Here is an 18,986-nt window from a genome sequence, read left to right as displayed (position 1 = left end):
TTGGAGGTTGGTACTTTCGGTACAACTGCGACTAGACAGAGAAGAGTGAAGTGAAGGGTGCAGCAAGCGTTGTCATGATCATGAATTCTCCATGCAGCTGGAGAAGATGCAATCAATACCAGAAATGAGCTTCATAAAACCAGAGTAAAACAAAACGATAGACGACAATATTTTATTTATAGCAGAATGTCATTGAAATTCGCGCAGTACTATTAAGGAGACCAAAATATCCTATTCATGAGTTCCCTATGTTTCCTTCCCATTCCCTATCCCAGAAACTCTGCAAACTGCATAAACTCTTCATCATTCTTCATCGATTCCAGTTCCTCAGGCAAGGTTCCCAATAGCAACTCAACACCGCCATCCTCTCTAATCGGCAAAATAAACAAACTCCTAAAGGCCTTGTTCAGCCAATCCATCTGTACTCTCACTGCATCAGGTGCATCCAAGATGCCACCTCCAAAGGCCCCGATATCCTTCGCTTGGAAGAGCATCATGTTGTTGTAAAGCGAGTGTGGACCGTCTTGAATACCTTGGCCTAGGAATGCCGTTGTGTGGTTTCCGGGGCTATTGTCCTGAATGGTATGTAGTAGACCAAAGGCATCATGAACAAGCTCTTGATCAATTCGAGTGCGCGCCTCACGGCAGATTTGGGCAATCTTGTAAAGAGATGTCTCCGAAGAGCAGAGTTCCGAGACGGACATGTGCTGTCGGTTCATGATGACGCTGTTGGCCATGTACGTTGGCGGAAGGTGTGCACTGAAGTAGGGTCGGACGTCAGTAGGCATCTCGATGATGGATGTGTCATCAGGAGATGAGTTCTCCGGACGAAGACGAGCCCGGACGGCAGCACGCCAGAAGAAGGCTTGTAGTACATCAGGGAGGGATAGCGATCCTGACCCGCTTTGACTCTCTGGATCAGCGACCTCAACAAGCTCGACGCTCTTCTGCAGTCCCTTCAGTTTCTCGGCTGAGATAAGGAAGGTTGACGCGTCTAGAGTGCGACCATCGGCACGGGCCTTGGGTGGCCAGTGCTCACAAGGAGGTAGACGAGGCGGATCCGGCAGATTACGAGATGAAGGGACCTTCTCAATCTTAGGCTTCTTGGCATGTCCTTCGACTTCGGCTACATTTTTGCGCTTCAGAGCCGGGTCGGAATATGGCAAGAAACCCCAAACCTTTGGGTCGATTTCGTGTGCTGGCTTCGCGAAACCTTCAACTTCGTACAAGACAGATAGCATATCACGATTGAGACTTTCTGGGTGTAGCCACTCGGACGTAGCAGACTGGTTGCCCTGGACAAACTGACAGCTTTCTGCCCAGACCTTCAGTGCGATCAAGAGGCCAATACCGTCAAGCGCGTGATGATGAACATTGAAGGCCAGCACGCAACCACCCTCGATAAAGTTGGCCTGAATATTGCACACATCCGCGGGCAGACTGGGAAAGGAGGGACATGTAGTCAGGAGCTCGTCAGGGTAAGCCGAGGTCAAGAATCCATTGGCCTTCTGCTCGGCATAGGGTGGCAGGACAGACGAAAGGTCGTTGAAGCGTAATTGTCTCGGTTCTTCCGAGGCAGTGATACCAAGGGCCGTTGAGGGTACTGGAGGTAGACTGAGACGAAGATCTCCCTTCTTGTAGCCAATCTCATGCTCTGAGCAGGGAATAACCTTGCCCGCGAGATCCGGCACAATCACCATGGCGCGAGCTAGACCTTTCTGGAGCACTTTATACGCTTGCTCGAAGGAAACGTCTGGACAAAGGGGTATGAAGATATTAATACCCTCGTACATGTTTCCACCAAAAAGGTCCATTGGACCCAGCTTTGATGACTGAACAGCCTTGTGCCGGTTGACGAGTGAACTGATCTTGGCTTCTTTAGGGTCCTGTTGTTGCGGCTCAGTCGGTGATGAGGTAGTAGTGCCGTTCGTTGTCATTGCTCTTCTCTCAGCAGCCAATCGTACGACGGTTGCGGCGATGGCCTCAATTGTCGGGCCAGCATAGAAGTTTCTGGGGGAGAATTTTCCGCCTAGATCTGTAGCTGCCGCAATTGTCTTTGTAGCGCGGAACACAAGAAGTGAGTCAAACCCAAGAGTGAACAGATCAGCATCCAGAGGAGCGTCTTTGGCTGCGGACACGATTGAAGCCAGTATATGACGAACAGCGCGAGTGGTCGAGTCCAAGGATGCTGTGTCGATAGTAAGTAGCCCAAGTGTCGCAGCTCCATCATTACTGTCATCCTCTCCTCGTGACTGGTAGAAACGCTCGATGTAGTCGGCGTACAACGCCATGGTAGCTCTACGCTTAATGGTGCGCTTATCGGTACGGATGAATGGCTTGTCGGCTTCGGAAAAGGCTATGTAGTCCCGATGCAACTGGTCTTTGTGTAGAGACAGAGAGTTGGCTCTTTCGATGACCGCCCAGATGCTGTTGAAGAGCGCTTCAGCGTTGTCATCGTCTCTTTTAATAGTTGGGTCTTTCAACTCAATAAGCAGGCCAGCTTGTGGTTTTCCCGATCCAATCTGTGGAAGTTCCAGTCAGTATTCTTGATCGGTGAGTTGCTAAGCTTCCGAAAGGTTGTGGACTTACCATCACACAGCCATCAACAGCCGGGTGCGTTGTGACAAGGGCCTCTGTATCCAGAGGCGAGATCTTGTATCCATTCGAAAGGACCACAACATCATCGCTGCGACCATGAGAGGCCCAGAATCCCGGCTTAGTCGGGTGAGGAACATACAGATCCTTGAAGTTGAAACTGTCCACATCTTGGAAGGTTTGAAAGAGACCCTGGAAAAGGTCCGAATGCTCGTTGCGATGAATCCACTGCTCGTAAAGACCAGGCTCGACCATCTTGAAGTCAAAGCCTGACCAAGGATGGAACGCAAACCAGTGCCAGTCTTGTCTGTCTACCCACAAGTTGCCGATAAACAGACCTTCCGATGTACCAGTCAGGTTCAAGACGCGAACATGCTCGTTAGCTTTGGAGCCTAAGACACTGCTCACGGGCCCTGGAATGGTCAAATGTGTTAGCATACTGATAGACTTGGAAAGCATCAATATCTTGGGGCGGATGTCTTACCTCCGGATGCACAGATGAATTTCGACCGACTCAATTTTGGCAAGATGTCGGGTGCTTCGCCAAGCTCGTCAGTAAGCGAAGGGATCATGCTCCAGATGTCAATCTTGATGTGATCCGCCAGAGATGAGATGAGTTCCAGGTTGGGTATCACATCTCGTGGACCAAGGACGCAGTGTAGCCCAAATAGTGGTGCTATAACAACGTCCATCAAAATACCCGCTCCCTTGATTCATGTTAGCATCAAAGCGACTCCTTCAATCAGACTTGATTGATTGGGATGGAAGGTTTCTTACATGGCTCATCGGGAATGTTGAGTATAATGTGTCACCGTCATCCCATCCTTTCGCCCAAGGCTCCATGCCTTCATGAGGAGGCAGAAGCCGGACAGCGTCAACTGTACCAATCAGACCGTGTGTCCACTTGATGGGTTTTGACAGGCCAGTTGAGCCTGAAGTATGCAGAATGCAGAATGTGTCGTCAATTGCTTCTTCCCAGGTCTTTGTGTAAGGAAATGGCTTATTGTTTTCCATCAAGCTCTCATCTTCAGGAAGAAGCTCGCTCAGTAATGGCAGTTCCATGACTTGCATGGAACGTTGCTGTAAGAAGTCTTCCACTAACTGTGTGGGCCTCTCGCCGGCAGGCTTAACCCAGATATTACAATCTGCCGCATCGAGAACGGCTACAGCGCCCTCAATGCTATTCTTGGGAGAGAGGAACAAGGCCTGTAGGAATATGAATGGTCAGTCTAACGAAATTATGATACGCATCTAATGAGGAAAGACTAACAGTGTAGTTGGCTTTGATACAGGCGAATGTCAACAGGATCTGACGGAGATCATCTAGATATCGTGTCGTTAGTCAAATGTTTCGGCCATAAGGTTCATAGTTGCCAAAATGACAGTTCAAGCACCCAAAGACTTGGCTTTTAGAGGAACAAACTTACGAGGTCCGATATAACCGACGGAGCGGATCTCAGAGGTCTCTCCTAACTCTCGCTGAAGTAACCATGCTGTCTTGTCTACTGCCCTCGTAAAGGCACGAGCAGATACATGGCGGAAGCCCTGCGATAGGTCCGAAGACTTGGCCCATGAGTAGATGATACGGTCTGGCTCAGCAGAAGCAAGATCGTCCAGAATCTGAGGAATCAATCTGTTCCCAATGGTAGCTCGCTTTGTCTTACCGACAGCCATGGCTGTTAGTATGAGTGTGAGTAAGACCGGCCTACAGGTCAAGTAGATTTAAGTTTGTATGAGCTGGTAAGACAAATTGAGTTGCGACAACGAAAGAACGTCTCAAGTTGGACAAAACATAAACTCGTAACACCAGAAGCTAAGAAGCTGGGAATATGTTTAAGACTCGAATCAAGCACGTATGTATGGGTTCAATATCGTGCGTATATGAACGACACGGGTTCTGCTTGGAGAGATAGGACGTCTTATTTTCTTACTAACACTATATTCACCGAAATGTCAGGCTGACTGGCTGAATCCCGAAAGAGTAGTTCACGTACCTGTTGCTGACAGCCCCGAGGGATCAGGACCATTACCCAGGTTGGTTAGTCCCCCTGACAGGGGCTGAATACCGGCAAACTAGGATGATTTCCTCTTTCAGCTATAGTTCCATCTGAGTAAGTCCGGGATACTCGGATTCACAGCCCCGCACATGCCTACTACAGGGGGGATCAAGTTGTCCGACTCCCCGAGTAGTGACTCAGGATTACCCTGTATTTGTAATGGATTGAGTCAGGAAGTTGATGTCTTCATAACGCAAGTTCCAAAATCACGGATTGGAGTCAGATAAAATAAGACAAAAAAGGGGACACTAGCTAGTTAAGCCTAAAAATACAGGTCATAGTATTGTTTTCATCGTTGTCAGCTGCAGAGTGAGGATGTCGCTCTACAGGAAAAAAAAAGCTTGATTTGCTGAGTTGTAAATAATTGACCCGCAGCCAATGAGTAAAACTCGCAGCTTGAAGTCTCGTCATTCTCGCTAGCACTTCCAGTTGTACTTCGGACGACTTTTATCATCACCTAACATACTTATTCTCATATTAGATAAACATACATGGTGTCCTGTAAAAGAGGTTCTCACCGTTCGGCTTCCACCTCTTTTGCGGAGTGCACGATACGTGAATCCCCAGCATCACTAACCACGTTTCTGACTGTAAAAGACAAAACAAGCACATATTTTAGTAAAGTTCAATTTATTTATCTATCGTTCTGTATTTTAACCGAAACCGAACTTTCTATTCAACATTTTCATTCATAAGATCTATCTGTACAGATCAAAACCCAATAACTCAACATGCAATGAATGAATTGCTAAAAACGGCACAAGTCCAATGCCAATTTTTAGCGTCTAATAAAGCGCAGATCGTAAGCCGGTGGCGTTAACATGAACTGTTCCGAGCCGGTAGATGCCCTAATCTTAGCCTGGTCCTGCGTCTCACCCGGCTCAGCCACAACCTCCCACCGGTAGTTCAGAATCAGATGCGCCAAGAAGCACACCATTGTCACTTCGGCAAAGCGCTTTCCAATGCACTGACGTGAGCCGGCAGAGTAACCGATGAAGTCCTCGTAGGAGACCTGCGCAGGTAGTAATATTAGTAACTGATTCAAAATAATTTAGTGAGGGATAAACTTACGGCCACCTTTTTGTTACCATTCGCATCTTCAGTCTCACGGATGTGACGTGCTGGGTTGTATGTCGCTGGGTCCTCCCACTTGAATGGGTTGACTCCAAATGCCGCTGTATCGAGATGCACACGTGTACCCGCAGGAATGGAGATAGTGTGTTGTTGCACCTTGGCTTCAGCTGGGTTGTCGCCCTCCCAAGTTGTGTAGCTAAGTGTAGTGTTACGTGAGGCCACGCGTGTCATCTGCATAGCTAAATCGCGCATGCGGAGTGATTCGACGGTAGATGCAAGGATCAGGGGGAGGTTAGACATTTCCTCATAGTCGAGATACCTCAGTGGCTTCTCGTCCACGCCTTCGGCTTCGTCCAGGAGGATGGTGTTCACCTTGCTGACCTCCTCATAGAGCTTTTCTTGCCAGTCGGTGTTCTTGGCGAGCAGTGACAAGACCCAAGTCAGAGTGTGCGAGGATGTTTCATGACCAGTTCTAAATTATGTTAGCAAGAGCATATTGTCGATTGCCTTGTAAACTTACACCATGAAGGAGAAAATGTTGCCTTGGACTTCCTTGTCTGACAGTCCGACATTGGCCGCTAGGTATCCCTTCTCAAGCCTCTCAGCCTTTTCCACGTCATTCTGTGAATCAACCAGCGCATCAATGAGGTTTCTGTACTTTCTTGTTCGGCCTTCAACCTCAGTCGTGTTCTCCCTTTCCTCAATTCTTCGCCTTGTGTCAGCCTGCGCATTCTTGATATGTGAGACTAAAGACCGCTGCGCCCAGCCAGCACGACGTAAGTACGACGAGGGACTCCATTCCAAGAACCACAGAGGGAAAATAGTCTGCACGAATGGTGAATCCCACACCACTTTTAGCGTCTCGGTGAACGGCATTAACTCGTCATTTTGGCGTTGTGTCTCCTTTGCTGGATCCCAGGGGATGTCAATGTTAAACCAGGAAGCACCAATGGCACCAAGTGTGACCTTCAGCATGGTTGATTTCATGTCTCGTACGACGGGTGGATTCTCTGAGTTGGCAGCTACTGGATAGATGTCCTCTTCACGTAGCAAAGTGCGCCACATGTTACGCATGTTGTACCATCCGTTCTCCATGAGCTCGTTGTTAAACACTGCCTTGACAACACGCTTGTGTCTCTCATGCTGGGCCCCATTCTGTGCTGAGGCAAGTTGAAGCCCAAAGGTGTTCAGCATGCGATAGCGAATTTTCTCAAGAGGCTTGAGGAAGATGTCGCCGTTGCGGCCAATCTCACGAAAGATCTTTGGTGATCCAAATAGGTAGGCAATGCCATTAGGTGACGTCTAGTAATGAGATTCACCCATGTCAGTCCATGATCTTTCCGTAAGAAGGGAAGCGTCACTTACTGCTTCGGTTATCACAATCATATCTGACTTTGCTTGGGCAAATTTCTTAAAAGGGTCCTTCAGAGTAAGCTTCTCCATGGGTACCAGGACTGGTATGCGAGGATACCATGAGCGTACGACGGACTCGAACAGCATAACACCGCTGTGAATCGCAGGGTGACCATTGCGGCGAACCTTGAGGACTGTGCGCATGTACGTCAGGAGCCAACGCAGCAGTAAAACGACTGAAACGCCGACGGCGCTAACGATCAGGATAGGAAAGGCCATGATGAAATGAAGAATGAGACTTGTCTCGGTGAAAGTAAGGAGGAATTGAATCAGACCGTCAGAAGTGATCAACCAGAGTCAATCTCTCCGAGGTTTTGTAGGAAGCTTTGGATCGTCCAAACGATCGTTTGGGACAGCAACTCGATCTGCAATTCAGTCGAGTCCAATCAGTATGAGATATGGGGGATACAGGATCTAGAGTTACCCAAGTCGAACTCGAGTCTTTGTACTTGCAACTTATATCGATGTACAACTGGATCGATCAATCCTTCGTGAAGCGCTGATAAATACGGACATACTCAAAACAGTGCTGTGTCTAAGCCTTGTCAGCCTGTACTGTGCTTATGCTGGTTCCAGCTGTAAGCTATCTCACCACTCGGCAGTGCGGAGGTATACCCGGAGCGGCAAGATGGGTGAGACACGGAGGGGTCAAAGTAACGGTCCGGAAGTCAGCCCAAAGCGGCAAGTGTCCTTCACAGTCAACTGTCAGTTCCGCAGCTCGTCAGCGGGGATACACATCTGATTCCCGAAAACCACTATCTAGGTTGTATTCCGTCTTACTGCAGTATCTCAACTCAAGGCAGACGCTGATAGTCATTCAAAGCCACACTGGTAAGAAGCCTGATGTGTTCAGGTACCGGACTCGAGAACTTGACTCGGGGGATGAACTCGGAGGGTATAGCCGTAGATCTTATTGTAGGTGGTTCGTTGATATTGTATACAGTTTTACTTGCTCGTATGGCTATAATATACCACTATCTCACTCTATGCTGGAAATGACTTTGAATATTTAACTCGTGTTTCTTTTACTAAACATGCCTATTTTTTGCTTCTCTAATCCAGGCTGGTCCTTCCAGCCATTTGTAATAAACTCCGTATACCTAATGATAGCGGAACAAGGCCTTAGGGAAATCCGCGAAATGACAGGGAGATGGCAAGCTTGTTGGATCTCCTCCGCAGAGCCTGAACCAGCCTCTCATGCCAAGGCCAACCGTTGGCGCTTATTGTTCCCTCTGCAATGTTGATCAGATTACCGAGCCTTGTGACGCGGGACTTGATCAAGCTAATAACAAGTTCCTGCTCATCCTCGTCGTCGATCTGCCATGCACCCACCCCACGCTGCAGCCCCTGGGACGAGGTAGACATGGATGATTCCAGCTCCGTGCGCGATGATGTTAAAGTAGCTTGAATATCCACGGCAGAAGCATTTCCATTGGAGCTGACTGTATTCATGTCATCGTCGTTTTTGTTACAGACGAATCGCTCGACCGCCTCCAGACTGGTCAGTATGCGATCACATATGGTAATGATCAGCATAACAAAGTCTGGACGAGACCAGCAGCTGCCACATCGGGTAAGTGAGTCGCAGCGCATAAGTACCGTCTTCTGACGTTTGAGGATTGTTTGTTGTGTCATAAGCGGTGTTGGTGAATTGTATGCTGACCCTGAACCCGACTCCGACCATGATGGCCCAGACGAGTATGAAGATCCCGCTGACGAGGACTTGGGACTTGATGTCGCTGATGGGCCAGCGATAGGGTCTCCCCACACAAGCTGAACTTGTAAGGCCTCGTAGATGGTAACGGCTGTCATCATGCAGCCGCAAGATGACGTGGGGATGGACGTGGGGTTAAAGACGGGATCCGAGTCTGACGGTGATGAGGAATGAGTTGTAATAGGCCGAGACTCATTTGTGACTTTGTTGTTGTCTCGGGATTTGTTGGGAGCCATTGTTGCAGTGATGCGTGACTCATCCATCAGAAAGTCCATCTGGTCAACTCCGAATTCGAAGATGCTATCTGCCGATGACGACGAGTAAACAGATGTGTGATTGTTCTGCTTACTGCTGTCTCCTCGAGCAGTCAATGCTTCAGCGGTAATACCGCGGCCTGTATGCATTTTCTCAGCAGGTATAGGCATACTGCTAAAGAAATCCCTGGCGGATGTCTCGAACTGCGGAAAGACAGCTGGGATTTGTCCAAGGGGGTCTGGAAAGAGAGCATCGCTGAAAATTAGTTGTTGCGCCTCTTCTAAACTCATATCTGGCGCTGTCGTGTTGTTGTTGCTGTCCTGGAGTGATGGCTTTGAGACTGTTGTGGCCCTCACTTGCTGTTTGGGTGATGATGGTTGTGTTGATAATGGTGATGATTGTCGTATTGTCTGCATTCTAGACCAGCGTTTGTGTATTCTTGCCTGATTTGACTGCTTGTTGACGACTATACTGTTGTCGCCGTCTTCATCCTCATTGTCGTTGCGTGTTTTTGAACCACCACCAGCGACGCTGGATCTGCGCCGTCTTGGTCTTGAGACAACCAAGTACTCGCATTTTTGGTTCTTTGCAACGCAGAGCATACAGCCATTCTCGCCACTGACACATTTGGACTAAAAGCAAAACGTCAATGAGTTTCATGTTTATCAAGTGAGATTGGAAATTGAAGGGAAAAGGTCTCTACGGTTTATCAAGAAAGACTCTCCGAATAGACAATGTGATAAATGTTCGCGATACTACCTACCTTCTGCATGCGGCATCTCTCACAAGCGGTCCGCATTGACATCCTGTCCTTGTCAAAGGGCGGGGCAATCTCCACGCTGAGGAGACGGTCTCCATCGCCAGACGTTTGCCGCAAGGTACTAAACATGGTGGTGATCTGCAGTTTAGATTTCCTGGATACTCCAGAGGTAGTACAAGTATATAGCAAACAAACAGAATCAGTAATTTGACAGGCAGGGGCATCTAGCCAGGCCGGATTTATAAATATATACCGAAGGATGGGTAGCGAGAAATCTCATGTCCGCCTTTTCGCTTTTTTTTCTCCCTGTGCTACCTACCTTCCCCATGCTGTCTCCCCTGGATTTTTAGCCGAGCTTACAATAGCGAGCCCGCGTACTGGCTGACTGGCTTGCATGTTCTGAAGGATCATGAAATAAGTCTCAGGGCAGTTCACGCCGTTTAACGATAGCACCAAGTGATCCTCCACTGTATCGTACAGCCCACAAGGGTTCACTATAAATGCGCATCTTTGCCACGGCGGAACTTTATACAGCCAATGGAAGACGGAGATGATACCAGGTTGATCAGTGAATTCAGCTAAATTCACTGGCTTATCTGTTTCATCCCAGGATCTACATTCTAGGCCTTTGGGGGGGCTCTACTGGGTAGCAGAATAAATGGCGTCCTAAGTCTAGGGGTGTAAAAATAAGTAGTCCAAGAACTATACCTTAAGAAGCATAAAGTGTCTTACTATTTTCGTCTCTTATAGTTCCAGCGGTTAATTTTTCCGATACCCTGAGGGGGGCCATACTTGTATGTTGTCCTCACCTTCCAATTTCCCTTCGGCATCCGGAAATCGAAGCCAAAAGGGCACTAGTCTACCTAAGTTCCTAAGGGTTGCGGGTCCATCCGCATAAATTCCCCTATCTCCATCCTGCATCTCAGTAAGCACTAGGCCATAAGTACAATACTGTCCGCATCCTTCTGAACCACGATCTGCCTGCCTATCTGAGGCTATACGAGAACACACTTTCGTAGTGCTTTGTCAGGGTGACTGATCTTTTATCGGACCCTGCAGAATGGAAACAGATCCCCTGCTCACGTCAGCTGACCGGAGCCCTCATTCTTACCATCCTGCGGCATTTGTTTTGTCCGGCACCAATGGTGAACAACCGGATCTAGGCTCGAAAGGAGTAGTTCGTGCTTGGATATACGGCCAGGGCGTGTCGGTGGCTTGTTGCACATGCCAGCACATAAACGGTTTCACAGCCCTACCATTCCTCCTCCGTGGAGGCGGCATCTTTCCCAATCCAGACATAAGAGCTAGACCTGTATGGGTAGATTCTACTGCAACATACGCAAGCTTCAAATGTAATAAAGACGTGGCGATGTATTGTGCAGTACTCTTAGACAGCAACATATTTAACAAACATTTATAAACTTTATTTGAAATCCCTATTCAGTATAAAACAATCAATCCTGATAAAAGAGTTCATCATGGTCAAATTCGACAGTGGTTCCGAGTCCGAGATAACAGCCGGAGACGACATTTATATCGATGACATACATGAAGTCAAACCCAAAATGAAGAACGGAAACGGTGTCTACAACGAACCCAAACATGACCAATTCCAGGATCGTGATGAGATGGAGGTTCTCATCCTTCCTGATCTATTCTCCTCCTTTATGTCGGTCCCAGCCCGTGAGAACCCCAACTATGCCAGTGTCAAAATAGACGCTGATGCTTGGATTTGCTCGTAAGTTAATTCCTTCAACTCAAACAATTATTCCTTGAGACTAACGATGGCTATTAAAGCGTGATCAACGCCGATGCCGATTGGACCAACAAAAACAAGCGTGTTGACTTTACATATCTTGCCAACATCTGGGCCCCTGACTGCAGTGCCTTTGCCTTGCGCACGTCAGCCGATTGGAACTCATGGGCCTTCCTCTTCGACGACCAGTTCGATGAAGGTCACTTGTCCAATGACCTGGAGGGCGCCATAAATGAGATTGCCAGAACACGTGAGATCATGGAGGGTACTGCCCCAAGGTATACCGTCGACTCAGAGCACCCTATTCGCTATGTCTTCCAGACATTGTGTGATCGCATCAAGCAAAGTCCAGAGGGTATGTATGTGGGAAAGCCAACATCAGAGCGATTCTACAAGCGTTGGAAGTGGGCACATGAGCTCTACTGGGATGGACTGGTCGACCAGGTTCGGACCAATGTTGAGGGCCGACAATACACACGTCATCCAGAAGAGTACATGGCCATGCGCCGTGGCTCTCTCGGTGCCTATCCTGCTCTTGTTAACAATGAGTGGGCCTACGGTATTGATTTGCCCGAGGAGGTAGCAGACCATCCTTCTGTGTTTGAGATCATGGTCATCATCAGCGACCAGATCCTATTAGTCAACGACATCCTCTCCTACGAGAAGGACCTTCGTCTTGGTGTGGATCACAATATGGTCCGTCTACTCAAGGCCAAGGGGTTGACAACCCAACAGGCCATAACTGAGGTCGGAATTCTGATCAACAACTGCTACAAACGTTATTACAGAGCACTATCAAAGATGCCTTGCTTCGGTGAGGAGGCTGACCGTGCACTACTCGGCTTTCTTGAGGTCGAGAAGAACCATGCCCTTGGTAGTTTGCTTTGGAGCTACAAGACGGGTCGTTATTTCAAGAGTAAGGAGGATGGCGCTCGGGTTAGAAAGACGCGAGAATTGTTGATACCAAAGAATCTGGCGGTGTTGTAAGATTTTGAGCAAGTTGAGATACGATGGTGGATTTCCTACAGTTTAGTCTAGATTTCAGCATTTTCATTTAGATAATCTAAGAGCACAGTATGGTTGTCATCAATGAATTTTCTCTTCCCGTCCTTCACTTGTCTCTGGCGACCAACCTATCGCGTATGTTAATGCTCCCGTGCAGAAGGTGAGCATTTCACGCATCAGATGATTTCAACGTACACATCCTAGTAGTAGGCCTCTTGCTTGGTATGGTCATGAACGAAACCGGAGACATACTAAACGCCCATGCTCAACCTCTCAATATTAACGTTTTGCACTCGCCATCATAGCTGCACGAGCATTCTCAACAAACTCCTTAAACCCTCCAGCAAGTTTATCACAATCCTTCAACTGCTCTTCAATGTTTTCATTGATCATTTCCGCATCAGCTGGCCATTCGTCTGTGGCAGGGTTGTAGGTCTCTGGCAAATGCTTTCCTGCTTCTTTTACAGCGACCATGAGTTCTTCATAGACACAGCTTTGAAGCTCTGCCTGTTCCCAGCGTCAGAGGTTATCATCTAGAGAGTTGGGTGGGTGATGGACCTTTGCTATTCGTGCGTAATTCGCTATGAAGCGCATGGCTTCAAAGGCAGGTATTCCATTCAAAACATTGTTAAAGTCTTTCGCAACGGAGGCGCCGCTTGTCTTCTGACTATTTTTGTTCGGTGTCGTCATTTGCTTGACTCACTAGGTGTATGATTCAGTAGTTGATGTTTGGTGAAGTCAGGTTGGTGTTCCAGAGTCATATTTTAGTGTTGAAACTTCTCACGTGTTGTCTCAGCCTCACTAGGCTGACTCCCTAGCCAAAGCCTCACAAGATCATCCGGCAATAGATGCCGACGATTGCCCTGGACACTACACTCCCCACCATTTCAAATGTAGTGAAGAGATCATTACTCAATTCATGCAAGTGTCAACCTTCAAATAAACGAATTATTAAAAGATGTATTCTCAGTGTCCGATCCAAGTTTTAGGGCAAAAAGAATTATATTCTAGATGAAATATTAAATAGCTATGTACAGAATAGTAGGGCCAAGAGATAAGCCATTAAGAAATAGGGCTGGACTTGGTGGGGTTGCAGGCCTTGTTGACAAAGTTGGATGTGCACTCAGGACCATCATTGCGCTCAAGCCAGTAAGCTGGCAGATCAAAGAAGCAAATAGGGATGTTGTTGAATCCCAAGTTTTCCAAGTTAAGACCCTCGGCTCCACTGGTAGCACAGTCGAGAATGGCACGGTAGTAAGGATCTCTGTTACCAAGGCCGTACTTGGCCATGTTGGCGTAGATGTCCTCAGCAGCCTCGTCGTACTTCTCACCATAGACACCGTGCTCATCAAGTCGGGCAATGTAGAAGCAGTAGCTCTCGCTATCCCTCAAGTTCATCCATTGACGACCAGTAGCATAACCGCAGTCCTCCTGGCTTCCAATACGCTTGTCGGCAACGAGGCGGAGGTTGGCAGCCTTCATGACGTTGTTGGCGATCTTGGGCTTGATGTTTCCAGAGATGGCGTTGATGAGACTCTGAACGGGCTCACTTCTATCACTGAGAAGGAACCAGCCACCGTTGAAGAACTTGGTAATGGGCGAGTGGATCCAGGGACCGTACTTGCTGGAGGCGGGAAGGGTGTTAAATACGTCTGGGGACTCGTCTTTCAGGAGTGTACCTGTAGCCAGCCTCATGGTCTTCTTGAGCTTTTCGGACGTGGCTTTAAAGATGGCGCCTAGGGCAGATGAGATAGTAGCCTGGTCAATCTCCTCCGGCTTTGTCTCTTCAGCAATGATATCGAACACGCCACCCATGATGTCAAAACCAGTAGAGATGCTCTCTCCCTATTAAAGTCAGTATCTTTCCGTACCACGCTTAAGAATCGGACAACTTACAGCTCCGGGAACCAGACCACCAATAGTACTTCCCAGACCAACGGCAGCAGAGAGCCACTTCAAGACATCCTCGGTCTTGTCTTCGTTGCCTTGAAAATCTGTAACCATCTGGCCGATCTCGAGGTTGGTGACGAGAGTCTCCTCAAGCAGTTTACCGTGAAGCATTTGGAACTTGCTGTGCATGCCCTTGATAGCTTGTAGGATCCAGTAGGAGGTTCTACCGATGGGATCCTTCAAGGGATCTCCACTCGTGCCGAATTTGTCAAAGTGCTCCTCACAACTTGGGGCACCCTGGGGCAAGCAATCGGTGCTGTCGATAAGGCCACAGCCAGACATGCCGAGGTTTCCGCTGCCATTGTTAATTGCGTGCTCCAGATTGAAGAGCCAGTTGACCTCATGTTCTGTTAATGTTAGTTGGGTTGGGAATAGCACAAGGATTGATGATGAAGCATACCCCATTGTCCCATGATCTGGATGTCGAGCTCATCACCGGCACCAGTCTCTTCCCAGACTTGAGAAGCGCCCTCAGGAGTGTCGAGAAGCCATGCTTTATCTTTGCAAAGACCATCTTTGGTGTCCCATGGGTGGTCACGCTTGGAGATGGGTGAGGCGTTGACAGCAGCCGCGAGGGCCAAGAAAGCAGTAGAAGACTTCATGGTGTAGTTATAAATGAGTGAATGAGTAAGTCAATGAATGGATGAATGAGCGAATGAGTGAGTGAGTGAGTGATGATGCTCATTCTTGGTGGCTACACGACCAACTTTATATCAGATTTGAAGGCCATGGCAGTACTACAGAAATTCAGGACGATTGTCTGTAACATGCTAATTTAGATTTGCAGCCTTGGTGAATCCTACAAGCAAGGGCATTATATTGGTCTATGTTGCAATGAGTGCGTCGATGGTTTAGATAAGCGCCTAGATAAGAATATTCGCATTGGATACTGTTTCCCAGGGCTGTGATCGACGAGAAAGTCTTGATCGGGAAGAAGGATTTTGTGGGGTTAGATGAGCTTAATGTTACATCACATGATGAGGTTGCCGTTGGGGCGGATACACGAGAGTTTCTGAGATTGACGCTGATCCTATGATAAAGCACCTTCTAGTTATGATAGAGCTGAGATATTATCACAAGTGACAAAGGCTCATAGCTGTGTTGCACAGATTGTCGCACTGGTTTGATCCTATGCCCTTGGGATTATGGGTAAGACATTTACGTGCATCGGCTGTACCCAGAGTTTCTTTAAAAGGGCTGAAAGCCGTTGAAACAAATCTAAGCTAGTGAAGTCTACACAAAGGCACATCCATAATTTGCTCCCGGTATTGCATTCAAGGCTGATGGGGAAGGTTAAAATTGCAGTGAAGACCGCAGAAGTGTGGCTTAGGCACAACGTAACAGCTTGGGAGAGGTTAAAAAAGCAGTGAAGTACCCGATTCGGTTGGCATTTAAGTCTCTAAGTCGACGTCCAGCCTATCCATCGATATTAAAGTCAGGAGAGAGCCAGCCCACGGGGTATCATTCGCATGAAATAATCTAATTTAAGCTTACATCTCAATTATTTGAGTACAGTTAGCGGCTGATAGTGGTTGGATGAGTGCTCGTAATGTCACCTATCAGAACTGACCATTCCCCTGATCTACCAGAACAAAGAGCCCCAGCTTCGAACTAGACCAGAATAAGAAGAGAAAAGGTCCCGGCAGTGTTACAGATGGCCCTGGCGACTTTTTGTTAGTGCTGCATCCTTCCATAACTCAGCCCTTTTTGAGTGTAGAATAGTTGGCATTCGGCAGATGAATTGACAGGTTGAGTTTCCCGATTTCTCTCGGACGAAAGTCAGCCTTGGTATGATCCTGGTGTCACTGAGATCGTTATAGACCGTCGGCCCGTCCAGTCGAGACACTACTACTACCTGGAAACATCATAGTTCACTGTGTCTGTCTTCGGACTTGGCGGTTCCCGAGCTCGACTAGCGACTGGATGTGCCGACGCGTATCGTTCGTGACTCGAGATCCATGTTGTGGCTGTTACGGTAGATCTAACACAGCATTTCGCAGCCACTTTGTAGATGTGAATGAGAAACAACCCTTGTCATCAGTCAATAACTGTTCTTTTTGTTAGTGAATAGGTTGCCTCTCTCAGCAGCACCTACTCAGGCAAGAGTTTTAACAAACCCCGTCTTTCAACAAGCAAACCTGTACTTATAGAATCACAGCAATGCCTTCCGTAGTTGTGGCTGTGCAGAATGCCGCAGCGTGTACCATCTTCTGAACAGGCAACAGGATATGAAACTTGACGCTTGATATCTGCTGAGGTTAGCGTCACTCAGATAAGCTGATAAGAAACTGTCTCCACCCGCACTGCGAAACTCTGTTACCCTGTACCTCGAGGTTCGACTACGCAAAATAACAGGAGACTCGTGTTAAACGTCATTCAAGAAGTTTTACTGTTCTTGGATGTGAAGTCAAATGATTTTGTGTTTTTGATAGCGTTTCCCTCTTTCAGCCGTCATTTGTGCTGATGCTGGTGGTTGACCTGTTACGTTTGAGCTACTTACTTTGCAACAAATCACATATGTTAACCTGAATTAGGATATTTTATCAGAATCACAGCAAACACGAAATAAATTCACAACTTCCTCTCAATCATGTAATCGTAGTCAATGTTTAGTACTTTATCAACTTATTAACTGATCAAAGATTTCTGACGCGCTGCGATTGATCCTCCACCATTCCCAAGTGTGGCGCCCACAGCCACACCGGTTATCAACGCCACACCCCTTCCAAAGCTCTCCGTCATCTCCAAGCTGTCCTCAAGGCTCAAGCCCAGCACCAAAAAACCAGCAGCACCAAACGCCTCCCTTCTCTCCTCTCCTCCCAACAACCGCACTCAAAATGTCAAACTACTACTCTTCGCAACAACCTCAATACCCCCAAGGCGGCGCTCCAACCGCTGCTCAAAACCTCCAGTTCTTTCCCTCCCAGTACACCACCACTTCAGGCACACCACAACAGGGTGGTGCTGGTGGCTACGGATATGGTGCCAACACAGGCGGTTATGGCGTAGGCGCGCCTGCGCAAAACTTTGCGAATCCCGCGTCTTTTGGTGCGCCGGCTGGGGTCAGTGGGAGGATGGGTGAGCAGGGTGGTTTGAGAACGGGTTGGGTAGCTGCTTTTTCGTCGGAGGGGTATGAGGGTGAACCGCCTTTGCTGGAGGAGTTGGGCGTTAACTTTGGACATATTCAAGCAAAGGTAACACAACCCAGCTGTGACACTGCGTAAAAATGCTAATGGAGATACAGACACTTGCCGTGTTGAACCCCTTTCGACGAATCGATGCGCATATCATGGACGATTCCGACCTCGCAGGACCACTCATCTTTTTCCTCCTCTTCGGCTTCATCCTTCTCTTCTCAGGCCAAGTCCACTTTGGCTACATCTACGGCCTCGCAGCCCTCGGCTCTATTTCTCTACACCTCATCCTCTCCCTCATGTCACCCTCCGAACTCGACGAAGGCGCACAAGCAGTCAACAACTTCCCCCAATACAGCAGCGATCCTTCTGCTCCTCCGCAACCGCAAGGCCAACAGGGCGGCCATTTCTCCTCGACCTTGACATACCCCCGAAGCGCTAGCGTGCTAGGATACTGCCTTTTGCCTCTTGTAGCAACGAGCTTGTTCGGCATCGTTATGCGCATGGACACACCCATCGGAATCGTCGCTACCACTGCGGCTATTGTCTGGTGTACTTATAGCGCTAGCGGTATGTTTTGCGCGGTTGGACAGATGAAGCGCATGCGAGTACTCGTCGCTTATCCTCTTGCTCTGTTCTACGTTGGATTCGGCATCATGGGTATTTTCAGTAGTCGAGGAAGCGGATCTTTCTCCAACGCTGCTGCTAAGCTTAATGCTTGAACGACAAACACAATTTCGATAGTCAATACAATCACGACAAAGCTTATGCGCAAAACTATTGTGCCGGGAAACACGACGATGAAGTACATGACGCCCTCAGCGGCAGAGATACGATGAACGAGCGCAAGGTGTGGACAGGCAAAGGCGTTCGGCAAGACAATGGAGATAAGATACGCAAGTTACATGGATTCGGGAACATGTTCCCTTTTGTACTAGAATAATACGTCACGAATAAAAGAACGAGGAAGCGGTAGTGATGAAGCGTTGAGAAAAGATACTCTCAAAAACCAAGTTTTCAAGTTATGCAAAGAACATCGTAACAACCATCTATATATGCCACACAAGCATCGAAAAAAAAGACTATATGCAACCTCCTTAATCGTGAAAAGCCTTTTTTTGAGTAACAGTGAGAAATCCGCCCATACGATTTCCCAGAACCATTTCAGTGGTCCGCCTCTTTCAAATGGCGGGCTTTTAAAAAAAATACAAATTTGTTGGAAAAAGGGCTGCCTTGCAGCAGCAGCGAGATTAAGTTGGGCTAAATAAGAGAA

The 18,986-nt window shown here is 48.0% G+C and overlaps 7 protein-coding genes across 7 annotated transcripts; 2 read left to right on the top strand and 5 right to left on the bottom strand.

Moving 5' to 3' along the window:
• Nucleotides 1-266: 266 nt before the first annotated feature.
• FSST1_009828 (uncharacterized protein) lies at nt 267-4,269 on the bottom strand (the record flags this gene model as incomplete). Its single annotated transcript, XM_083226835.1, has 6 exons — nt 267-2,522; nt 2,590-3,008; nt 3,080-3,302; nt 3,373-3,801; nt 3,866-3,918; nt 4,023-4,269. 6 exons carry the CDS (start codon nt 4,267-4,269, stop codon nt 267-269), a joined length of 3,627 nt encoding a protein of 1,208 aa, XP_083085789.1.
• Nucleotides 4,270-5,430: 1,161 nt separating this feature from the next.
• On the bottom strand, nt 5,431-7,358 carry FSST1_009827 (cytochrome P450; the record flags this gene model as incomplete). The annotated part of the gene is made up of 4 exons (XM_083226834.1): nt 5,431-5,664; nt 5,724-6,198; nt 6,247-7,028; nt 7,092-7,358. The coding sequence occupies 4 exons, from the start codon at nt 7,356-7,358 to the stop codon at nt 5,431-5,433; spliced, it is 1,758 nt and encodes a 585-aa protein (XP_083085788.1).
• A 903-nt stretch (nt 7,359-8,261) lies between these two features.
• FSST1_009826 (Zn(II)2Cys6 transcription factor domain-containing protein) lies at nt 8,262-9,997 on the bottom strand (the record flags this gene model as incomplete). The annotated part of the gene is made up of 2 exons (XM_083226833.1): nt 8,262-9,740; nt 9,872-9,997. 2 exons carry the CDS (start codon nt 9,995-9,997, stop codon nt 8,262-8,264), a joined length of 1,605 nt encoding a protein of 534 aa, XP_083085787.1.
• Nucleotides 9,998-11,346: 1,349 nt separating this feature from the next.
• FSST1_009825 (isoprenoid synthase domain-containing protein) lies at nt 11,347-12,611 on the top strand (the record flags this gene model as incomplete). Its single annotated transcript, XM_083226832.1, has 2 exons — nt 11,347-11,606; nt 11,666-12,611. 2 exons carry the CDS (start codon nt 11,347-11,349, stop codon nt 12,609-12,611), a joined length of 1,206 nt encoding a protein of 401 aa, XP_083085786.1.
• Nucleotides 12,612-12,908: 297 nt separating this feature from the next.
• On the bottom strand, nt 12,909-13,319 carry FSST1_009824 (uncharacterized protein; the record flags this gene model as incomplete). Its single annotated transcript, XM_083226831.1, has 2 exons — nt 12,909-13,136; nt 13,188-13,319. The coding sequence occupies 2 exons, from the start codon at nt 13,317-13,319 to the stop codon at nt 12,909-12,911; spliced, it is 360 nt and encodes a 119-aa protein (XP_083085785.1).
• Nucleotides 13,320-13,691: 372 nt separating this feature from the next.
• FSST1_009823 (uncharacterized protein) lies at nt 13,692-15,181 on the bottom strand (the record flags this gene model as incomplete). The annotated part of the gene is made up of 3 exons (XM_083226830.1): nt 13,692-14,474; nt 14,526-14,926; nt 14,980-15,181. 3 exons carry the CDS (start codon nt 15,179-15,181, stop codon nt 13,692-13,694), a joined length of 1,386 nt encoding a protein of 461 aa, XP_083085784.1.
• Nucleotides 15,182-17,416: 2,235 nt separating this feature from the next.
• FSST1_009822 (transporter YIP1) lies at nt 17,417-18,435 on the top strand (the record flags this gene model as incomplete). Its single annotated transcript, XM_083226829.1, has 2 exons — nt 17,417-17,773; nt 17,824-18,435. The coding sequence occupies 2 exons, from the start codon at nt 17,417-17,419 to the stop codon at nt 18,433-18,435; spliced, it is 969 nt and encodes a 322-aa protein (XP_083085783.1).
• Nucleotides 18,436-18,986: the final 551 nt, after the last annotated feature.

The sequence above is a fragment of the Fusarium sambucinum genome, chromosome II (assembly GCF_050947815.1).
Source record: "Fusarium sambucinum isolate potato_lamoka chromosome II, whole genome shotgun sequence".
Lineage (NCBI taxonomy): Eukaryota > Fungi > Ascomycota > Sordariomycetes > Hypocreales > Nectriaceae > Fusarium > Fusarium sambucinum.
This window is presented reverse-complemented; position numbering and strand designations above follow the sequence as displayed.